The sequence below is a fragment of the Zingiber officinale genome, chromosome 5B, assembly GCF_018446385.1.
Source record: "Zingiber officinale cultivar Zhangliang chromosome 5B, Zo_v1.1, whole genome shotgun sequence".
Classification (NCBI taxonomy): Eukaryota; Viridiplantae; Streptophyta; class Magnoliopsida; order Zingiberales; family Zingiberaceae; genus Zingiber; species Zingiber officinale.
Window position 1 is genome coordinate 138,584,664 of NC_055995.1, and position 19,058 is coordinate 138,603,721.

General features: G+C 36.2%; 5 protein-coding genes across 5 annotated transcripts; all 5 read right to left on the bottom strand.

The window, feature by feature from the left end:
• Positions 1-495: 495 nt before the first annotated feature.
• LOC121987131 (peroxiredoxin-2-like) lies at positions 496-7,958 on the bottom strand. The gene is made up of 3 exons (XM_042541024.1): positions 7,822-7,958; positions 7,603-7,745; positions 496-746 (listed from the first exon to the last, which is right to left on the bottom strand). Exons 1-3 carry the CDS (start codon positions 7,956-7,958, stop codon positions 496-498), a joined length of 531 nt encoding a protein of 176 aa, XP_042396958.1.
• Positions 7,959-8,253: 295 nt separating this feature from the next.
• On the bottom strand, positions 8,254-8,874 carry LOC121987132 (LOB domain-containing protein 25-like). The gene has a single exon (XM_042541026.1). It carries the CDS (start codon positions 8,872-8,874, stop codon positions 8,254-8,256), a length of 621 nt encoding a protein of 206 aa, XP_042396960.1.
• A 3,344-nt stretch (positions 8,875-12,218) lies between these two features.
• On the bottom strand, positions 12,219-12,701 carry LOC121987133 (LOB domain-containing protein 22-like). Its single transcript, XM_042541027.1, has one exon. The coding sequence runs from the start codon at positions 12,699-12,701 to the stop codon at positions 12,219-12,221; it is 483 nt and encodes a 160-aa protein (XP_042396961.1).
• Positions 12,702-14,538: 1,837 nt separating this feature from the next.
• Positions 14,539-16,818, bottom strand: LOC121987134 (pentatricopeptide repeat-containing protein At5g03800-like). The gene is made up of 4 exons (XM_042541028.1): positions 16,505-16,818; positions 16,106-16,397; positions 14,930-15,034; positions 14,539-14,598 (listed from the first exon to the last, which is right to left on the bottom strand). The coding sequence occupies exons 1-4, from the start codon at positions 16,816-16,818 to the stop codon at positions 14,539-14,541; spliced, it is 771 nt and encodes a 256-aa protein (XP_042396962.1).
• Positions 16,819-17,154: 336 nt separating this feature from the next.
• LOC121987135 (protein LATERAL ORGAN BOUNDARIES-like) lies at positions 17,155-17,775 on the bottom strand. Its single transcript, XM_042541029.1, has one exon. The coding sequence runs from the start codon at positions 17,773-17,775 to the stop codon at positions 17,155-17,157; it is 621 nt and encodes a 206-aa protein (XP_042396963.1).
• Positions 17,776-19,058: the final 1,283 nt, after the last annotated feature.

Here is a 19,058-nt window from a genome sequence, read left to right on the forward strand (position 1 = left end):
TGAACCAGGTAACTTAGTATTTGACTCTTAATCTCAGTTGCAAGTTATAGGAGATAACCGTTCGGAGGGTATGATCGGCCTTTCACATCCAACCGGCTTTGTAGGCCCGGTCGGCCATCCTTGCTTGGTCCGACTTTGATCCGGCTCCATCAATCCACTCAGAAGATACGAGCCATCGATCAGTTCATAGATGAAATCAAAAGCAGTTCAAACCCACGGAATAAGTTAAACAATCCTAAAAAAAGTTGCCCAAAGAGCTAGTGTCTTTTGAACCGTCAGCAAAACTGATGGCTCCTGAGTAATAGAATGACTAGCAAAAAGCAATTTTGCTTGTGTTTTAAGTTCAGTTGCTCAAAAACAGAGCTTTATTTAAGCGATAGCTGCATCAGTCAAACGTCATGATTCATATGAAGAATACCACCACAAAACATTGCCAAGGTGACACAACTAGTAGACTTGACGTACAAACACACAAATGAAGTGACCTTAATGATCTTAGAGGGCCTTGAGGATCTCTTCTGCACCGGAAATGGTGAATGCTCCTCCTTCAATGTTTGCAATCTTCACCACGAGGTTATCGACAAGGAGAGCAAATCTTCTCGACTGAATCCCCAACCCTTTATCTGCGATATCCAATTCCAAGCCAAGAGCATGAGTGTAGATTGCAGTGCCATCAGCTAGGAATTTCACATGATTATTTTCGGGATATGTAATTGCCCACGCCTTCATAACAAAGGGGTCATTTACTGCAAGAGATTTACACAAATAAGAAAGAGCTCCAATCGGTTTTCGATAGCAGAATGTCAGTCTGAAATCGTAATCAAATTCAATGCCTTCAAACAGGAAGGATTTACATGCTTGATTTAAGTGACATGGAGATCATATTGTGTTAAATGTTTATGATGCGGGCAGTGCCAAAGAGGATTTTTCATGTAATCAAGCTCCATATCCTTGATGTTGAACTAGATTGCACAATTGAATCAGGGGTGCTCTGGTTATGACGTTGTACTCTTTGACTGAGGTGACAGGTTCGAGTATCCCCCTGTACAGGCTCTTATCAATTAAGTGGTACCGTTCACCCAAAAATTTCTTCGGGGGTTTCTGATAAGGGGTCGTTTCGGTAGTGGTGTCGGTTACTATAAAAAATTTACCCATACAATTTTTGGCCTTGGGACGGGACGTTGGGGATGAATATATTCGTCTTTTTACCATAATATTGGACTAGATTGCTCAAGAGAAGCTTTGATGTTTGAAAGAGAACAAGTAGTTTTTGTGGATAAATATGTAATTCTAGCAGAAAATAATTCCATCATAATAACTCAAACACACCTTGAGTTACAGTTGTATATTTTGATTTTGCACTTAATCTAGTGATGATATTTTGTTTTTCTTACTTTGCCAAGTAACTTGACTTTTCCACCAATAAATTAAATGTGTGAATAGATACTTCATCTGATGAAGGTGTTCTATAAGAGTTGTTCTATAAGATTTATAACTACTGTATCATTGGCTGTCACTTGGCTTTCTTAGTTCTTGCTAAGCGATTTCTTTCACCTCATAAAGCTCGTAACAAAAAGGTATTGGTCTTGATGCTTGTGAATTTGCTAAGCAAACCTAAGTCATACAATTGTTTATATTTTTCATACAAATGCTTAGGGGCTCACTCATAGTGTAACAATTGTAAAACTTATATTCTTTCACGTTTTATATATCTACATTTGTCTTTATTATAAAAAAGAACATCCAGTTTAATGAGTGCCTAACTATTTGATCATGAGATGCAAGAACTATGACAAAGTTAACGAAACATGAAATTAAGAAAACAGGAACCAACTAGTTAACTAAGACAGAATGTGCAAGTTGTTTGATCAATAAAATTGCTTTTTGTCAGAGGCTCCTTAATTCTTAGGGATTGAAGACCTTCCATTTAGGGATGAACATTTGGTTACTTTGATCCATAAATTAATCGAATTAATCAAAAATCAATTTAATATTGGCTAACCGAATCAAATCAAAATTTTATTAAAACTGAATTAATCGAATTAATTATTTCAGTTAACACCGAATTAATTAAATTTATTTAAAATAATAATAAAAAAATTATACAAAATTAATATCAAATTAACCAAATTAATCAAATACTTCTATTTCATTGTAACATAGTTGGTCGTTCTCATCGAACCACGCCAACGTGCCGTCCAGAAGCACATCTCCCACAGCAATTGGAGCCCTTCTCTTCTCGCTCTCTCGATCTCTGCGTTTGAAAAGCTACAATGAATTAATATTTTCAAACCTTAATTTAACCTCAACCAAATAATCATAATGCATGTACATATATACATACACTTCTGCAAAAGATATAAGCTGATAATGTACGTACATATATGTTGGTAGATAAAAATACCATACCTACTGCCTTAAGCATGCAAACAACCAAAACAAGGCACATCCAGTTGACCACAGAAAATTGCCAAAATAGATATATAATAACTGAGTGGACATAAAATACCTCGATGTACCATTAGAGAGAACGACACATTTACAAGAGGCAGCATAATCAAATGCATAGACGTTTAGTATGTAAATCAATGCTCAATATGAGGATAGAAGGTGCACCATGGACTGATACCGCTATATCGCCATAGATAACTGTTGTATATTGCTTCAAACCCTATAAATGTCCCATGGTTGTCTGTGAAAGGGATTAAACACTTGGATCATAGAACCACCATTCATACTACTCTTGTTCTTTCCATTATAGACGACCATAGTGGTTCAGCAAAGAAAGGAGCACTCAGCCAATTTGGACAACCTCATCATAATATCTTCCACTACGGAAAAAGTTGGGTTTACTGGCGAAATAAAATGGCCGATAATCATAGTATTTTGGTCGGTAATATGGATTACCAGCCAAATATGTTTCGCGGCCGATAATCCATGGTTGTTAACAATTACCGGCCAAACAAATGGCCGATAAACAGTTTCAAAAATAACGGCCAAATGTATATTTGACTGGCATTTTTGTCTAAACACCAGTCAAATATACATTTGGCCAGAATTTTTTGCCAAATAAATGGTCGGTAAATTTTTTAATAATATCAGCCAAATATAAATTTAGTTGCTAAATTTTAACCCATCTATATTTGGTTCGTATTTTCAATTCATTACCAGCCAAAATACATTTAGTTGCTAAATTTTAAAAAATTATTTTTATCAATTTATGAAGTGTTTCCATAAAATAATAATTGATAAATTTTAAAACAGTAATTAAATAACTGATAAAAAGATAAATTTTACCATACTAGTAAATTATCTAAAAATGAAGAAGAAAGTAAATGACAAAGTAACTGATAAAAGTATGCTATAATAAAATATCTAACTAAAGCATCAAATATTTAGATAATCTTTTCCTTCGTGGGTAGGAGTCGACTTAGACTGCTCGAGTAATCCACTATCTTGTTGTTGCATGAGGAGCTGTTATAATATTTTTTATGTCTTGACTTATTGGGCCTTCAGTTTAGATATCTGCGCATCTTGTGCAACAATTGTCTCTCGTATAACATCCATCTCTACTTGTGTACTAGATGATGTAGCAGTAGCATATGTCGAAGTCTTGTATATCTTTGGTGGCGATTTGGGTCCCAATCCTAATCCACGAATATAACTAGATTTGCGACCAAGTACTTCCTGGTGCATTCAAATGATAAATTCTTAAAATCATCGAGGATGGATGGAGAAGTATAATCTTTTGTTATTGTTGCCAAAAGTGAGGTTTTCTTGTCATTGTAGAGGGTGATCATCATTTCCTATTAAACAAATATATATGAATATAAAAAACTTATCATACCAAAAATAAAATACAAATATGAAAAAAATAATTATAAATTATAACTTACATATTGCTCTCGTGCAAGCAAACCTCCTTTGTGCAATAATATCGACACCAATCCTCAATTGCATCATGCCCATTGCAATTTTATTAAAAAAATAAACATCATGTCAATAGTAAAAAAACAATAAAAAATATTTATATAGAATCAAACATATAATTAATGATTAAACAAAAGCTTTGCACGATTTCTTCTATTTTTGTAGAAATTTTCTATAAAAAACTACAACCAATAATTAGTAACTATCATATGATAAAATTAATATTGTAAATTGAAAATATTGTAATAAAATAAAATAAATCACCTTAAACTCTTCGGACTCCCAATAATTACATAAAAATGTTCATGTTTCCTGTGATGGTAAATTATTCGGCTTCTTTTCTTTTTTTTTTTTCCGGTCTAAAGTCCAACTAGTTGGAAATTTGTTATACTTTTGGTGCCATTCACTTACTTGAGTAGAATATGATTTCCTCATCAACTTCAAAAGATAAACCTCTACATCATCACAACCTTGAAACCCAAACACAGACTGATAAACAATAATAATTAGTTCAATAATTTATTAAAAAGGAAATTATTGCAAATAACTTATCTTAAAAAATATTACTTGAATGCGCTGGATTAGTTAAATTTTGTTTGACTCTGGTACTTCCTTAAAACTTCTGTGTGTCAATGGTAAGAAATTGCGCACCAATGCCTCAAACTGTAAATATACTAGCTATAGGGCCCGTTGGCCTACCATAAATTGATTTTAATGTCACAATAATTTTCTTTCCTCCTCTTGTCTCGTTTGCTATATGATACGCATGTGAAAGCCCCTTAAATGACTGGGATGATGAACGTTCGTGACAACCTATAAGAAAAATAAAAAAGTATCAATTCTTGAACCAGTTCAAATAATATACAAATATTAAATAATTAATAGAATTTAATTCAACTGTGAACATATACCTTGCCGTGAAAATGTTGGAGTCATAGTTGGCGAATCTGGATGGCCTATTGATGAAGGAACAACTAATGTGGTTGTAGCGTTAGGTGTTGTTTGCGAAAGTCCAACATCAATAGAAATAGAGGATTGCTCAGTTGATATGGTTAAACTAGTCCCTTAGCGCTTTTCTCTTTCGTGCTTCCTGCACGTGCGCCTCATCCAAAGGAGAGCCCCGTGTTGGTGCAGCGAGGCCGGCAAGAGAGGAGGGGTGAATTGCCTGCAATCAGAAAATACTCTCCTCGTTATTTCACTCTAAAATAGCAACAATAAAATACAACAAACAACAACAACCTAGCCTTTTCCCACTAGGTGGGGTCGGCTGTATGAATCCTTTTACGCCATTGAAAATAACAAATAAAATAAAATAAACAGATCGAAAAGAAAGAAGACTCAGGGATTTGACTTGGTTATAACCTAGGTGGTTGTTAATCCAAGACGGTTGAACAGCTCCACTAGAAATGTCTCCTTCATTATAGGCGGAGAAGTCTTTTTACACATTAAGAAAGCTCAGATGTTGCTGGAAATTGAATACAGAGTTGAATGCTTAATTCCTAGCTCCATGGGCTTTTATATAGCTCATAGAAATCCTATCTCGAGTCTTGAAGGTGCATCCAAAGAGATTGAGGGCGCCTCCAACGTAGCATGTAGATAAAACTTTATCCGAATGCGAAATGGTTAAGTAGACCGGGTCGAGGGCGCCCTTAATGGCCTTGAGGCCGCCCTCAAGGCAATGAGGGTGCCCTCAAGCTTGTAGGCAGCGGAGGCACCTCCAACACTTCGTTGAGGGCGCCTTCGCTTGCTTTTCCAGCTCCTTTTAACTCCTTTTCTTCTTCCTAAGCTCCGATCGCTTGGGTGATTACGGCCAACAGAAATAGGACTCACCCGAGCAGGCTTTCGCCCCGGCTTCTTGTCCCTCGAACGTCGTGCATGTTATTCTCGTCCGCCGGTGCATTCTTCCGCAGCTCTTTCGTCCTTCGGACACACCAAGCCCGTCGGCTCCCTTCCCGTGTCGTCCTTCTCGCAAGTTGCGTCTTCCGCTCAACTTCCTGCGCTCCTAAGCTCCTGCACACTTAGACACATGGATCAAAACCAAACATGACCTAACCTAACTTCGTTGATCACATCAAAACAACCACGAGGACCAACAATCTCTCCATTTTTGATGTGCATCAACCCAAGTTCAAGTTAAGGTAAAAACAGACAAGTAGTAATTTAAAGAAATTACTAAACTAACATTTTAAGCATAAAGATTGCAATAATAGAATTTGCAACACAAAAAATTTTTTCAAAGTTCAAAAAATATTAACTCCCCCTAAACTTGTTCCTATCTCTCCCCCTTTGATCACAGTAAAAATAGGGTAGAAATTTTACAAAATAAATTCTAAGTTAACAAAGAAGTCTAACCTTTAGGCAATTTAAACAAAATATTTTTGAGAGATTTTCAAAAATGTTTAAAAAAACTTGCTAAAGCATTATCTAATTTCTATTTTTATGCTTTATCAATAAGTTAATTAAACATTTTATTTCAATATTTTGGCTTTCAGGCAGTGCCGAGGCACTAGGCCTTCTTGGTTATTGGAGTAACAACCACTTTCTTAGACAAAGCCTAATAAAGAAATTAACTGTTTAATTTTTCTTGATAAAAGCGCTAACTCACAAAAATTTAATCTAGAAAAGATTTTGGAACCAGTATAAGTTCCTTCCTACTAGATTAATCAAAAACTTAGGGGGTACATAATTTTTAAAAAAATTTCTAAGTTGTCCTTGATGTTTTCTAATGTACCAATTTAACTTTCCATAAATTCTAAGTTTTGATTTTTGAAATTTGTTTGGATGAAAGCATGCATCAGTTTTCAGATTTTTAATTTTCATTTTCAAGTTATCATTTTCTTATTTTAAATTATCTACCAGTAATTTTAAATCAGCAATTTCTTTTTCTGATTTTACTAAATTTTTAGTAAGCACTTTAATGAACTGAAAGGACTGCTTGGGAGTTAGAGCACGTACCTTACTTACCTCAACTTCTGATGCTCCCCCTTCATCGCAGCTTTCTTCTTCTGATGATCCTCCCCCTTCATCTATGCTCATTTCTGAGCTAGTCTCATCTTCTTCAACTTGATGGTTGGCCATCAATGTTAATCCCGAGAAGGCTTCGACTTCATATTCGGAGGATGATGATTCATCCCATGTAGCCTTCAGACTCTTGCATTTAGAGGACGTCGATTTTTGGGACTTCTCCTTGTCCCTTTTCTTCAATTTTGGGCAGTCATCCTTGATATGCCCTTACTCGTTGCAGTTGTAGCATTGGACCGTCCTTCTATTTCTTTGATGTTTTCTCGACTGCGATCTAAATTTATTAGTCTTAATAAACTTATTTAACTTTCTTACCAATAGCGTTGCTCAGATTCATTGATTGACGCTTCGGAGTCGGGATCGTCCATCTCGGTTTGTAGGACAACATTGAGATTTGACTTCTCTATTTGTTTAGGTTCTGCAATTCAAGATTTGTGAAGTTCAAAGGTAGAGAATAAATTTTTATATAAAAATTATTTTTTTAAAACATAATCATTAGGTCATTTCTCACTATCCCTAGTTGGAAAAGAGACAAAGCTTCATTATGCTGCCCGTTTCTAGAATAGGCACACATAAGAGAAGTCCAAGCCAGCTGAAAGTTCTCTTCATGGACCAAACTCGTAAACATCCCTCGAGCATCATGAATCCTACCACATTTAGAACACATATCAAGTAAAGCAGCTTCAATCCAAGCACTCAATTTGCAGCCAGATTTAATCAAGAAAGCATGAATCTGCTCACTCTTCTTCATATCAGTGACCAAGGCACAAGCGTTCATAGCACTAGCGTAAAATCTGAAATCTCCATGCTATTTAGCAACATCAACTGAAAAATTTCTAGACCTCGAGAACCTTCTCTATTATGACAAACCCAGCTAAAAGAGCATTATAAGTCACACAATTCCTCTCGGGCATTTGATCAAAAACCTGAACAGCAGATTCAACTAAACCAAATTCCACAAACGCATTAAGCATCCCAGTCCAAGATACATCATCTTTTGTAGGCATTCTCTCCAAGACATCAGCCACATCTTCTACAGAACCCAACTGAGTGTAGAACGAAACCAAAGCATTTCCTACACTTAAATTCAGATTTTAACTAACACAGGCAATAGAAGACTAATTGCTAATTGGCTTTTCTCAAACTGCATGCTATTAGTGAATAAAGAAGGAATCAATCTCCATAAACAATCACAAATAACAAGAATAAATCAATCAATCAATTAATCACTGTAAAGATCAAACGAATGTATACAACAGTCACAGAGTACATAACGAACAAAATAATAATCAAATGGTAAACTCAGCCAATCCTCTGCTTCTTCTGATCATTCTCCGGAAGATCCTGGCAACGGCGCTTGAGATTGCCGGTAGTAGTAGGTGGAATGATTATTTCACCTTTTCCGGCGATGACAGTGCCCAAAGCGGGCGTAGGAGAAGGGAGGAGCGAAAGATGCCGCCGTCGGAGGAGGTCAAGATGAGCGGCTCTTCGCTCGATCTGACTGTGCAAATAGAGGATGATGTCGAGACATCCTGTGTCCGGACTGGCGGCGTGGACCTCTGACTCATAAATCATGGTCGCCATGGCGACGGCGCGTTGACGGGGGAGGAGGGGCTCCAGGATCTTCTTCATCTTGCTGACGCCGAACAGACGGTGAGCCTTTTGGAACCTACTTTCGTCTGCCGCAGGGAAAAACGGGGCGAGAAGGCAGTCGCCGTTGCACTTCTGGCGACGGAATCTACAAGCGGCGCAGGCTTTGGACGACACAGATTCGTAGGAGGAGGAATACGGCGAATGATCATCCACAACAGAGACATGCAACGACGACAAAGGTGGAGGCGGCGTTGAAACGGGCAGCGGCGGATGAACAGGAATAGGTGGAGAAGGGGAGCGATAGGCGGCCTCGAAAACCCTGGAATCCATCTTCGAGATATCCCCTTTCTGCTTCTTCTGGCGCCGAAAGATGGAAGCGCGCAAAGTGAGTGGAGACGGAGAATGGCGGAAGAAAGTGTATGCGTTGATTTATATACCAAGGGTTTCTCAATGTGCTGATTTAATTATTATTATATCACGCTTAATTAATTAGATCAGCCAATCCCGTGTTTTCCGACACTTCTTAGTTTTTTATTTTTAAAAATATTCCAATCCCGTGTTTTCCGCCACTTCTTAGTTTTTTATTTTTAAAAATATTTTTTTAATATCCAAAGTACCGTTAAATTCTCAAAACGAATTTATTATATTTTTTAGGTAAAATTTATTAAGGACGAGATCAATATTTTATACTAATGATTGTACATACACGCATTGCGTGAACTATGCTCCTTATACGTAAGTTAAGCTCCATATATTAAGTGGGGTAATAGATGATCTATAAAAAATTATTTTACTTTTTTTTAGATTATCCCTAATTATTTTTTTTTAACGAGGAAAGATTCTAATATTTTTATAATAATCTTCTTCTTTGCTTGAGACAATCCGTATAGACAGATCAACGATTACCTCTCCTAGAACGCTGAAGAAAGTAAGATTTCCTTAGATGACGTTATAATTATTTAACATGCCCCACTTCAAAACGTCAAGCGTGCTCAAGTCAATTTCACTTAACGCTCACACAGTGATGCTATTTGACAATGGATAAAAAACATTGACGGTACTAATGATGGTCATATGGCAATTTTAGAAAAGACAACAAAACTATGGAAATGAAATTATTATTATTTTCCTTTCAATTTAAATCTCTAATAATTATACAAGCTTTGGCATGTAGTTTAACTAATTTATGATTTAGGGATATTTTAAAGTGGTTTAAGTAAAGATTAGTATATACATGGCTAATTTTTATCAACTATATAAACATATAATAATAACAATATATAAGTAGAGCTCACAAACCTTTGACTGATGAGTGATGACGAACAAGAATCTTTGGGCTGGAGAGTTTTGAGATCAACATGAAGATGAGCACTTACTATTTGATCTCTTCCCTCAACTTTGTAAAGTATAAAACCTAATAGGAATATCAATAATGGTAACGAAAAAGAAGAGAAATGAGGAGCCATATTCTTACTATACCACAAAAGTTGAATGTTGTGGTACTGCAAGAGCCATATGTATAGGGAAAGAGATGCAAGACTAGGCTGCTCGTGTTCAACCAATCAGTTTATTCGATAAATAGGATTGTAGGTCCAGCTGAATCAAATTTTGTAGTGTTTAAGTTTGTTTAGTAAGATAATTAAGTCAAATTAAACCGAGCTTAAAATGAACCAAATTATTAAAATGGTTGTTTACGTTTGACTTGTTTTTTTATGAATTAAGTTTTTTTAACTTGGCTTGAAGTTTATTTGTTTAGATATTATCGAGTTCTCAATTCAAGATTATTTAATTGTTTGAAATATTCATATTTTTAATCTTATTTGATTGGTTATTGAATAATGGTTTATTGATTAACATAATTCACAATCACAAATTTTATTTATTTTAACGAGTTATTTAAGTTTACTTATTTAATTGATCTTGTGTGCATTGAACAATTATAATTAAATAAGTTTTTATCGAACTAAATATTAAATTTACTTGTAAACCTTTGATTCATTTATAACACTATCTATAAATAGGCCCAAAAAAAATGAGTTGAACCATCAATTCATGTTTCATCTTGCGTTGAACAAAGAAATTCTTCATATGGAGAAAGTAAGTGCCGGTATTATTTGTTGGGAATTCTTTGACCGAGTAGTCAAAGATCTCGATCAATGGCTAATATTATTCGTATGAAGAAAGTAAGTGCTAATATTATTCGTTGGGAATTCTATCTGGCGAGTAAGCAGAGATCTCTATCAATGGCATGATGAGGAAATTAACAAGTCAAATTATTCGTATTTAAGTGCTACTATTATTCGTATGGAGAAAGTAAGGGCTAATATTGTAGATCTTAAAGTAATTTAGTTAAATATTTTTATTTAATTTAAGTGGGTGTCTCGAACAGAGCCTATTTTTGTGTGACCCAATTCTCATTCCTCTTGGACTAACGGTAGACATTAAGCAGTTGAACAATGGGGACAGGTGTTGGACAGGAGTTGAAAAATACGCCACAGAAGTAAACAAGAATACTAAGTTGCTTAAGATTAATAGAATTAATAGATGAGGTGAGATCTATATGACAGTTCCACTGGGGACTAATGCATTTTTTATCACAGTCACTATGCCGCTTTTGATGAAGTATCCTTCAGTCTCCCTCGCTGCTTCTTGCACATTATCACTGTTGATGATCTGATTTTTTAAAAGTAAAAAGAAAAAATGAAAAAGAGTGTCATTAAGACTTTTAGATTATAGTCCTAATTTATAAGAGCATAATGGATAAAATTATATAAATTCTATTAGTCTTCATCAAGAAATGAATTCAAACTCCTTGATTAGGGAGCGGGAGCAAGGAGGTTAAACTTTTTCTATTAGTGTCTTTACATGAATCCAAATCCATGGCCTTTGGCGAAAAGCCCGTCAAATCTAACTTACTATGCAACTCCTTTGTCGACCGGATGATTCAATCGGCAACTCCTTTGTCGACCGGGACAATCAGACTGTCACATTTGGCCGAGGCTCTTTCCGTAAGCCCGGTGTTGATCGTCTTAACTTTGACAAATATCGTGTTAATTGACCCGTGACAGGTGAGCTCCCCTTTATCGTAATATCAATTAATACATCCATTAGTTTTTTTTCTTTTTATAGAAAATCTAAATCTATCGTAATATTTTCAATATTTTAAACCCCATTACAATACTTAGATTTTAATTCCAAATCTACAATTCAGATTTTAACAAACACAATTAGCAATAAATTTTTACAAACCATTGCAAATAGTAAATCCTTAAAAATTATACAATCTATAAACAGAACAGAAGACTAATTGCTAATTGGCTTTTCTCAAACTGCATGCTAATGTTATTGAACAAAGAACGAGTCAATCTCCATAAACATCGAATGAATGTCTACATCAATCACAAATCACAAGAACAAATCAATCAATCAATCAATCTACGCTCTGTCAGTCATGTCACTAGCTAGGATGTTCTTCTCCGACGTGGTAATTAATTGCCTCATCGTCTACTCTGCTTCTTCTGATCATTCTCCGGAAGATCCTGACAACGACGCTTGAGATTGCCAGTAGTAGGAGTGATTATTTCACCGTCTCCGGTGATGACAGTGCCCAAAGCGGGCGTAGGAGAAGGGACGAGCGGAAGATGTCGTCGAAGGTGGTCGAGATGAGAGGCTCTTCACTCGATCTGACTGTGCAATTGGAGGATGATGTCGAGACATCCTGTGTCCGGACTGGCGGCGTGGACCTCTGACTCGTAAATCATGGTTGCCATGGCGACGGCACGTTGATGGGGGAGGAGGGACTCCAAGATCTTCTTCATCTTGCTGACGCCGAGCAGACGGTGAGCCTTTTGGAATCTACTTTCGTCTGCCGCAGGGAAAAACGGGGCGAGAAGGTAGTCGCCTTTGCACTTCTGGCGGCGAAATCTGCAAGCTGCACAGGCTTTGGACGCGGATTCGTGCGTAGGAGGGGAATATGGCGACAGCACAGAAACCAGGACTTCGGTAGTCTCGTAGTCGGCGTCGGAGGAGGAATATGGCGGCGGCACAGAAGCCAGAACTTCAGTAGTCGTTGGGAAGGAAGGAGGCGGCGTTGTCGGTGGCGGCAGCAGCGGAGGTGGATAAGAGGAGCGATTGACGGCAGAAACCCTTGAATCCATCTTTTGCCGCCGAAAGATGGAATGGGAGAAAGTTGAGACAGACGGTGCAGAAAGGAACTTATAGCTTAGGTGTTTACATGATTAATTATATTATTAATTATAGTTAATCATCATATTTCCCGCTTCTTCTATGCGATTATCCTTAATTACCGCCGCAGAAATATATTCTTAAGATTTTATTTTCAAAAATACCGTTTCACTATATATATAAAACAAATTTATTATAAGTTTTTTTGTAAAATTTTAGTATATTATATGAATAAGAACGAGATATATATTTTATAAAAGCGAGGACCATATAATTTTTTTTAAAAAATAACTTTTTAAAAATAAACATTAAACTTTAGTACTTTAGATAGATAAAAGTGTAATTAAATTTACACGAATGAAAATGCTTAATTTTTTAAAAACTACGCTATTTTTAGGAGGATCATTTCCTGATCAATAATTTGCGGACAAGAAGATCCCTATTATTTAAGAGGATCATCCCTTGATCCGTAATTTACTGACAAGAGGATCCCTACTATATTTTAGACCATTATATAACTATTGCAATGTTATTTAATTAAATTAATTTTTAGTCTTTCTTTTTTAAAAAAATAATTGGAGGTGAAATTTTATTATTTTAATGAGATATGGTTCATATATTTTTGAGTTTATTTTTTTAAAGTTTAAATTAGCGCTCTAAATGATTTTATTTAAAATATTTGATAAATCATTTTTACTCAACTAACAATTGAAAGTATTCAAGGGTTCATTTCAAGTCTTATAATTTATGCTTACAAATTAAATTGGCCACATTGCCATAGTTATAGGCTCAGCTAAACCTTAGAATTTAGATTTGACAAAAATATATTCATCGACCATTTCAACTCAAAATTGATGATGGAAAGTAAAACATTATTTCTGAAGGTCTTATATGTAATCTTTGAATTTAAGTTTCAACATACTTTGAAATAACATATCTACGTGCATGAATCAATTACACCCAGTCCTCTTGGAATAGATAGTTAACTCGCAGAGGATAGTATTATCGTCATGAGGTGTGAAAATTAAATCTTCGGTAATAGTCGGGTGTCTATCTTTCCTTATATGATATTCAACTACCCAAGGCTAGTAGTCTCTTGTGTTTTACCTCTTCCATGTTAGTTTAGAGATACGCTAGCGGAGGCACTGGGGGAGTGAATCACTTTTTGCCTCTATGAATCAATTACAATCCAAGTTCAGAATTAACAGGGTTAATCAGCGTGAGTTGAGTACCTAGTACTAACTTAAAAAATAGGAGTTCAATTTCCAGATGACGTGATGCGGTGATAAGCAGATGGATGTGTTCCCAAGCAACGAGGGTTTGATTCACATATAGAATATATAAATGTGTGACGCCCGAAACACTCATGGTGTTGGGGTCATCCATGTGACCCATCTGCGCTTCCTAAATTTATCCAATAACCAATGGAAAACTTCCGTGAAATTGGACCGGCCACCTTAGGTAAATGAATGATAGAAATACCTTAATACATGGGCTTTAACTACACCTATGAATCACCTCTAAGTTACGGTGTAATGGCAATAATGACAAGAACATTGACTACTAAGTGATAAGACGTTTGTGCTTCCAAATTTATCATGATGGTCGATGAAAAATTACGCATAAATCTATCCTTCAATGGGAAGACAATCTTAAAACACTGACGGCAAAGCAACAAGCCATTTATGTTTTCAAATTTACTTGATGACTTATAAAAAACTTCTATATAACCAGTCCAATTATCTCCAAAATTAATCGATTCAAAAAATTGGATACGATTATAAAAAAATAAAAATAAAAACACATGAATCAATCAAAGAAATGTATAAGCCAATTCCACTCCAACAGTTTGATATTGTTCACAATAGACTGTAGAAGATTAAATGGTTACACAAGCAATAGCAAATGCATATTATTTTGAAATTATATGACCATACTAATACGTTGATGATCAATAGAGAACTCTTCTTCCATGCAATGAAGAAAAACAGATAATCTTGGCCAGTAGGGGAATCAGAGATTTTAACAGATGTGGTCAATCCAATAATCTTGAAACCGTGCATTATACCTGAGCCAAATAATGCATACAATGATTGTAAGTATTCAAATCTTTTTAGAATCAGAAACAAAACAAAACATAAGAACAAAAAGAACACACCTAAAGAAGTAGAACAGAATATTCAAAAGTTCCACGACTAACCAATGATTGTAAGTTCTCAAATCTTTTTACAGACATGACATCTCTTGGAAGTGAAGTCCCAGGCCAATGTGACACCATTAGTGCTTGCCTTGGCTCAGGCAATGCCTGCAGATGAACTACATGTGTCAGATTGTGACTATAATATACAAGACAACATCAAAGAGAAATGTGGATATATAACCTAGCATTTGAGAAGCTGCATGCTAAGAGATTAAAAAAAAGGTTTGAAATGTACAAGATATACAAGTCACAAACCATCCCAAAATTGTCCAAAATTAGGATATATATCTTTTAGTGGTGATGTAGAAGAGCCACTAAAAGCCATGCATGCTCTCCTGCATTTGGTTCCTGAAGAGGACAAAGTGCCAAGTTAGTTCCATCACTTTGATGCCAAACTTTATCAATCCCAAATTCATTTCTTTTTCACATCTAAGATTTGAGCATATTCTCTTTTTCTAGTAAGAACCAGAGTTTTTTTTTCCTGGTCTTATATATCAGATGAAGCAATCCAAAATTGTGTTTTGGGTTCTGAAAAGACATGAACAAACTTGAGTGTGTTGCACCAGTTTATATTTTTTTGCTGCTGTGCGATAGATACATTGAGAACATATAGAATTCAACAAGATCCAACAATGCGTCAAAGTAGAAACATGTCTTTACTAGTTTCTGCTAGTTACTCTTTTACTAGTAACTAATTTCTCCCCCATATTTGTCTCATGTATCACTAATTCTCCGACTTTTACAGGAATGGAGCCTACAGAAGTTGTACAGCTCTCTATTGCATATAGGCAGATAAGTACTTCGAGATAGAGGTTTGACCATTTTGATTGGTGTTTTGTTGTAACTTTTGAAAGATGTTGCAAGAGTATTCCTGTGGTTGTTCAATGGGTAACTTTTCCTAATGGGTAAATGAGATTAACAAAAGGAATAAGGTTCGGAAGTTACTGTAATACTGTTCTTTGTAACTTCTGGCTGTTGTGAAGAAACATACTTGAGCTAACTATGCACTAGAGCTTATTTTATGATAAATGAATAAAAGTACAGCTATGGTTCAAGAAGTTGGTGGCCTTTTGGATGTAATGTTACTTATTCGTTGGTTCATGTTGCTGCCACTTGACACCTACAATGGTGTTAAAAGGCATGGCCAATTCTGAGTTCTATACACACAAACATTACTATGATTCCACTTGACACAATGTCATGCTGAGGCATTTGGCTAAAGAGAGTAATGGAATCTTCCAAGTTCCCACACTTGGCAAACATACTGAACAGAGCATTCCCAACTTCTAGATCAGATAATACACCAGACTTAACAATGACACAGTGAATTTGCTGCCCCATTTCTGCAAAACCTAAGGTACCACATAATGCAAGGACTGCTGAGTACGAGAATTCATCCATAATCATTAGGTCATTTCTCACTATCCCTAGTTGGAAAAGAGACAAAGCTTCATTATGCTGCCCGTTTCTAGAATAGGCACACATAAGAGAAGTTCAAGCCAGCTGAAAGTCTCTTCATGGACCAAACTCGTAAACATCTCCCGAGCATCATGAATGCTACCACATTTAGAACACATATCGAGTAAAGCAGCTTCAATCCAAGCACTCAATTTACAGCCAGATTTAATCAAGAAAGCATGAATCTGCTCACTCTTCTTCATATCAGTGACCAAGGCACAAGCGTTCATAGCACTAGTCAGCGTAAAATCTGAAATCTCCAAGCCATTTAGCAACATCCACTGAAAAATTTCTAGACCTCGAGAACCTTCTCTATTATGACAAAACCCAGCTAAAAGAGCATTATAAGTCACACAATTCCTCTCGGGCATTTGATCAAAAACCTGAACAGCAGATTCAACTAAACCAAATTCCACAAACGCATTAAGCATCCCAGTCCAAGATACACATCTTTTGTAGGCATTCTCTCCAAGACATCAGCCACATCTTCTATAAAACCGAACTGAGTGTAGAACGAAACCAAAGCATTTCCTACACTTAAATTCAGATTTTAATTAACACAGGCAATAGAAGACTAATTGCTAATTGGCTTTTCTCAAACTGCATGCTATTAGTGAATAAAGAAGGAATCAATCTCCATAAACAATCACAAATAACAGGAATAAATAAATAAATCAATCAATCAATTAATCTAAACGAATGTAGACAACAGTCACAGTCACAGTCACAGTGTACATAACGAACAAAATAATAATCAAATGGTAAAATCAGCCAATCCTCTGCTTCTTCTGATCATTCTCTGGAACATCCTGGCAACGGCGCTTGAGATTGCCGGTGGTAGTAGGTGGAATGATTATTTCACCGTTTCCGGCGATGACAGTGCCCAATGCGGGCGTAGGAGAAGGCAGGAGCGAAAGATGCCGCCGTCGGAGGTGGTCGAGATGAGCGGCTCTCCGCTCGATCTGACTGTGCAAATAGAGGATGATGTCGAGACATCCTGTGCCCGGACTGGCGGCGTGGACCTCTGACTCATAAATCATGGTCGCCATGGCGACGGCGCGTTGACGGGGGAGGAGGGGCTCCAGGATCTTCTTCATCTTGCTGACGCCGAACAAACGGTGAGCCTTTTGGAACCTACTTTCGTCTGCCGCAGGGAAAAACGGGGCGAGAAGGCAGTCGCCGTTGCACTTCTGGCGACGGAATCTACAAGCGGCGCAGGCTTTGGACGACACAGATTCGTAGGAGGAGGAATACGGCGAATGATCATCCACAACAGAGACATGCAACGACGACAAAGGTGGAGGCGGCGTTGAAACGGGCAGCGGCGGATGAACAGGAATAGGTGGAGAAGGGGAGCGATAGGCGGCCTCGAAAACCCTGGAATCCATCTTCGAGATATCCCCTTTCTGCTTCTTCTGGCGCCGAAAGATGGAAGCGCGCAAAGTGAGTGGAGACGGAGAATGGCGGAAGAAAGTGGATACGTTGATTTATATACCAAGGGTTTCTCAATGTGCTGATTTAATTATTATTATATCACGCTTAATTAATTAGATCAGCCAATCCCGTGTTTTCCGACACTTCTTAGTTTTTTATTTTTAAAAATATTCCAATCCCGTGTTTTCCGCCACTTCTTAGTTTTTTATTTTTAAAAATATTTTTTTAATATCCAAAGTACCGTTAAATTCTCAAAACGAATTTATTATATTTTTTAGGTAAAATTTATTAAGGACGAGATCAATATTTTATACTAATGATTGTGCATACACGCATTGCATGAACTATACTCCTTATATGTAAGTTAAGCTCCATATATTAAGTGGGGTAATAGATGATCTATAAAAAATTATTTTACTTGTTTTTAGATTATCCCTAATTTTATTTTTTTAACGAGGAAAGATTCTAATATTTTTATAATAATCTTCTTCTTTGCTTGAGACAATCCGTATGGACAGATCAACGATTACCTCTCCTAGAACGCTGAAGAAAGTAAGGTTTCCTTAGATGACGTTATAATTATTTAACATGCCCCACTTCAAAACATTAATCGTGCTCAAGTTAATTTCACTTAACGTTCACACAATGATGCTGTTTGACAATGGATAAAAAACATTGACGAAACTAAGGGTGGTCATATGGTCATTTTAGAAAAGACAACAAAACTACGGAAATGAAATTATTATTATTTTCCTTTCAATTTAAATCTCTAATACTTATACAAGCTTTGGCATATAGTTTAACTAATTTATAATTTAGGGATATTTTAAAGTGGTTTAACTAAAGATTAGTATATACATGGCTAATTTTTATCAACTATATAAACATATAATAATAACAATATATAAGTAGAGCTCACAAACCTTTGACTGATGAGTGATGACGAACAAGAATCTTTGGGCTGGAGAGTTTTGAGATCAACATGAAGATGAGCACTTACTATTTGATCTGTTCCATCAACTTTGTAAAGTATAAAACCTAATAGGAATATCAATAATGGTAAGGAAAAAGAAGAGAAATGAGGAGCCATATTCTTACTATACCACAAAAGTTGAAAGTTGAATGTTGTGGTACCGCAAGAGCCATATGTATAGAGAAAGAGATGCAAGACTAGGCTGCTCGTGTTCAATCAATCAGTTTATTCGATAAATAGGATTGTAAATGGGTCCAACTGAAT